The sequence below is a fragment of the Bactrocera latifrons genome, unplaced genomic scaffold (assembly GCF_001853355.1).
Source record: "Bactrocera latifrons isolate USDA-ARS-PBARC rearing strain unplaced genomic scaffold, ASM185335v1 scaffold_104, whole genome shotgun sequence".
Classification (NCBI taxonomy): domain Eukaryota; kingdom Metazoa; phylum Arthropoda; class Insecta; order Diptera; family Tephritidae; genus Bactrocera; species Bactrocera latifrons.
The window spans coordinates 1,013,467-1,018,009 of NW_017534453.1; the positions used below are offsets into that span (position 1 = coordinate 1,013,467).

A 4,543-nucleotide genomic window follows, 5' to 3' on the forward strand; every position below is an offset into this window, starting at 1 on the left:
CTCTGAAAATTTCTGTAACAATATTATGGTTATGTTAATTATTTTTAATTAATAATTACATTGTGTTTGTAATTGAATTTGCGACAGGCTTTACAAATTTACTATTAACATTTATTTTTAACTGTTAATTAGCAAAGTGTGGCGAAAATGTTGTAAGAAAATGCAAGCCACTGCAGCATTAGAGTCAATCGATTTCAATGAACAAATTAATTTGAGCTTCACACCTAATTGCCAGCCAACACGCACACATACACACCGCCATACGACGGATATGCAAATGAAGAAAGCAAAGAAGAGGCAAAAGCAAAGACAAACTCAAACTGCGTGCGCTTGTTCTATTGTCTTTGCAGCGGCAGGGAGCTTCTTCACTTCTTGGCGTTAGAACATTGGCCGGCGGTAGGCCAGCGCTCAGTACGAGTTGGCTCATCGTCGAGTTCGAAAGTGGTTTTTGCATGGCTTTGCTTGCCCAACAAGCCCCTGATTAGATAAATAGAATTTCTTCGATTCTTCACAAGTGCGCGTGGGCGCGTAATATTTCCGAGTTGAAGTCTCTGCTGCTGTGTCTTGAAGTCAATTAATATTCGCAAAATGTCCGCCTATGAACTAAGCAAGCGCGTACAAATCCGCTTTGCTGTTGTTGTTGTTGTAAGTGTTTAGAAAATGAAAACAATACAAGTGTAATTGGGTGTACAATGTGCGCATGTGCAAATGTTTAATTTTTGAAATACTAATCATTTATGTGAAAGTCAATGACCAAAGCGAAAGAATTGTGTTTTTGTACTCCATGATGAGCCGTGTGTGTAATCACATAAGTACTTATATAAGTAAAGTATATAAGTAAAAGTTGTGGTTATTAATAAATTAAAGTAAACGAGAATAAAAACAATAAAATAATTAATTTGTAATTCCGTTAAAAGTATATACCACCATGAGCAAAAAATAGTAAAATAATTTTAGAGTTCTTAATTTGTTCTTCAAAGTCCATATCGTCCCCCTCAAAGTAATTCCCCTTGGCAACAATCTTCAAAACGGAGCTCAATCAGAGGAGTATATTGGTTTAGGCAGGATTTAGGAAATTGTTTAAAAATTTTTCGAAAACTCAGCAACAATCAGTGAAGTATGCGACAGTGCATTATCGTGATGCAAGAGCTGTCGGCGCATAATAACAGCCTCTATTTGCGAATAGCTTCGAGCAAACGACGTTTATCACTCAAATAGTATTCCTTGTTAACAGTTTGGCCAGTCAGAAAGAATTCGGATTACACCACACCTCCATAATCGAAGAAAAATGTCAACATAACCTTGAATTTTGACCTGCTTTAACGTGTTTTTGTGGCTACGGCTCATCTTTGCAACGATATTCGGTCGATTGATCATCTATTGTATCGCCAGTAATAATAGTAGTCGGAAAGCATTGACTGGTTTTGGTACCAATCGTGCTTTCACTTTTCTTATGCTCAAATCATCTTTCAGAATGGTTTTCACTGTTTCTTCCGATCCTCCAACGATACCAGTAAGATCTCTGACTGTTAATCGTTGATTCTCAAAAACCAAGAATTCGACATATATGGATGACAGTTATGACAGATCTACAGAGTGTTTAATCGTGTTTTCTAATTTTTTTTTATTTGCTTTTAATTCCTTCCCAATATTAATAAGTTATTAGTTGAGACTGCTATGACTTCACAGTAATTCTTTAAGTGAAACAATTTAGTTTTTATTTTTAATCGTGTTAATTTGGGACCTTGGTTTGAAAATCATGAAACATTAATTGTATTTATTCTAAACGTCTGATATCAGTTAAATAAAAGATCCCAGTAAAAAATTAACTTTTAGAAAACTCAACATTTCATCATTATTTTGAGTCCCCACCTTATTTCGCTTTAGAATTCAAAAATAAAGATACCGAAACCAAACTGTTTACCTCATTTCCGAGGAAAAACTAATTTTTAAGGATTTAACGGTTTAGAATCTTAAAATGATTTGTAGCACAGACCTCTGACAAAATGGGAAAGAAAAATCAAAGTTCTAATTTTGAAATATTATAAGTTTGTTAAATTATTTAATTATGAATAATCCTTTTCTGACAATTACATGCCCGTGAGTCAAAAAAGGATTGAATCGGCTTTATACCGCATAAATCGGCCAATATGTGAGTTATCGCAGTGGAAATGAGCGAGCGTATTTTACTCCTAACAGCGTATCTTTATTATTATCGTTAATCCAACAAACCTAATGTGAAATGTGGCGGTCCTTAAGGTACTACCCTGACTTTGGTCCTGGCAAATTGCAGGAATAGATACTACAACTCTAAGTTGGATGATTAAAAAAGTCCCTTCCACGCTCACGATGCTTCTGGCGTGCTGTAGTCCTGATGCAACTGAATTTATTTCGTATTGGCTCAAGTTGGTAACTTCTGGGGTACTGCTGCAGGGAACCAGACGATTTTCCGCCAAACACATACTAAGTTACGTCGTCTCATCGCGATCGATTAGTGAGTCACTTTGAATCACTAGTAACCAACCGCTGCAAAGTTTATGTTGAATCAGCAAATTGGCCGATGAGGAATTTGTATTTTCACATTCATCGAAGAAAAAATACAAAATATGGAGAATTTCCGTTTGCTGGTGTCTATATTTGAGGCATGTTCAAACAATACTTTGTCAAGCATTCAATAAAATGCCTAAGAAATTTGTTTGGCCATCTTTCTGATGTCGTATTATATTATATAATCCAATAGTAGTAATATAACACGAGATATGTACAGAATACTAAAGGCATCTATTGCAAAAATAATGAATTTGAAAAATAGTATGAGTTGAACAGGCGAAAATGATCAGATTAATAGAAACGAAAATAGCAATTACATACCTCAATATTTTTCTTTAATATAATATAAAATATGGTACATACAAGTATAGCCTAAAAAATCATCTTTCATACATTTATCATTTTTACTTCTCACAGCTTTTGCTGTTATGCCTAAAAACACACTACACTGAAGCGGCGCCAACAACAGACCGTAGCTTTACTTACGCCAAGGCACAGGCTATAAAGAAATCTGGTGGCAACCCGGACACAAGCTCTTACTTTCGACGCGATCCCTATGGTGCGTAACATTTACATTAATACAAAGCTTTGCTACACAACAGTGTTGTTTAACTTTGCAAATTTCCCTTTTTACTTTAAGGCGCCAACACATATGCATTTGGCTTTGAGGTTAACGACAATCGTATCGGCAACATACAGTTTCGCGACGAGCGACGCTATGTGAACGGCAGTGTGGAGGGCTCCTTTGGGCACGTGCGCCCCGATGGGCGTGTCATTGTCACACATTTCCTCTCGGACAATGAACGCGGCTTTCTGCACGAGACGCGCACGTTCGAGTCAGGCGACAGCCAGCAATGGAAAGCGCATTGGCCCACTAAGCGGCCAAGCATACTCATGCAAAGGCCACAGGACATGCCCACCGATGCTGTGGTGTATGATAAGGACCTACACTTGAATGTGACGAATAGTAAAGTGCCAGAGCCTTTGGCAAACGCGCTCAATGAACAACACGCCATTGATGTGAATGCCGGTACGCATGCGGAAGATGTCATGGGAGATTTGGCCATACAGGATATTATTGACGGCAAAGTGCCGTTGCAGATGAAGCCGGCTAAAGCAGAGACGCACATTGGCTTTGAGTCGGTGCATGACTTTCTACCAACCAATTTTCCAATTGGCCCTTTTATATTGCCACCAATGTTGGGTGGACTCGGTGTAAGTGGTGACAAAGCGATGCCTAAAAACGCAAGCAGTCCAACAGGTCATGAAAGTAAGCAGAATCAGCAGCAGATCAAATATAATGAGGCCAAAGTTAATAATTCGGAAAAATTTGTAAATGTTCAGGAGCTCGAGAAAAGTGCGTCGAATAAGACAAAGGTTGCATTCTCAACCAAAGCGCCTCTATTGGCTGCCACAGCTGGCAGTGCACATATTGCCACGGAGCAACCTACTCCATTGACCAAAGTTCCAGAGAGCGCAGCATTCGTGAATGGCATCTGGTACCAGCAACTAATTGACCAGTCCAGAAATGAGTTTCTCAGTAATTTACCCGATAATTCGTAAAGTGGAGAATAGAGTGATTAGAGATATATAAAAATAAAATTTTATATACTTCCATTTACATATTATATATACACTATATAGTATATAAATATATCACTAAGTTTATAAGTATGTAAAACCAAAATCTTTAATAAATAAATAAATACGATTGCCAAACGAGTCAGAAGCGAATTATGGTAAGTAATATTCTCACTTTGGATCACCTTCTAATGGATTTTTTTTTGCTACTCAGAGAAACTTAGTCTTGGATCGGCGGTCGTGAGCTGCTTGAGTCATATGTAAAAACAAAACATTTTTGGCCAGAATTGGTGCTTAGAAAACTTTGATCACTTAAGTGAACTTCTACACATCTCTCGACGAAAAAGATCAAGTTCTATAATAATACATATACATATATATAGACTATAATGACATACTTCGGCGAATTAAG

The 4,543-nt window shown here is 37.4% G+C and overlaps 1 protein-coding gene across 1 annotated transcript; it reads left to right on the forward strand.

The window, feature by feature from the left end:
• Positions 1-430: 430 nt before the first annotated feature.
• LOC108968957 lies at positions 431-4,279 on the forward strand. Its single transcript, XM_018933345.1, has 3 exons — positions 431-645; positions 2,968-3,109; positions 3,191-4,279. The coding sequence occupies exons 1-3, from the start codon at positions 589-591 to the stop codon at positions 4,111-4,113; spliced, it is 1,122 nt and encodes a 373-aa protein (XP_018788890.1). The 5' UTR covers positions 431-588; the 3' UTR covers positions 4,114-4,279.
• Positions 4,280-4,543: the final 264 nt, after the last annotated feature.

What these genes read in the sequence shown, in the direction of transcription:
- LOC108968957 (XM_018933345.1), top strand. Translation starts at nt 589, where the DNA reads ATGTCCGCCTATGAACTAAGCAAGCGCGTACAAATCCGCTTTGCTGTT. An exon ending in GCTTTGCTGTTGTTGTTGTT is followed by an intron (nt 646 to 2,967) that starts GTAAGTGTTTAG and finishes TACTTCTCACAG; the next exon opens with CTTTTGCTGTTATGCCTAAA. An exon ending in CTTTCGACGCGATCCCTATG is followed by an intron (nt 3,110 to 3,190) that starts GTGCGTAACATT and finishes TTTTACTTTAAG; the next exon opens with GCGCCAACACATATGCATTT.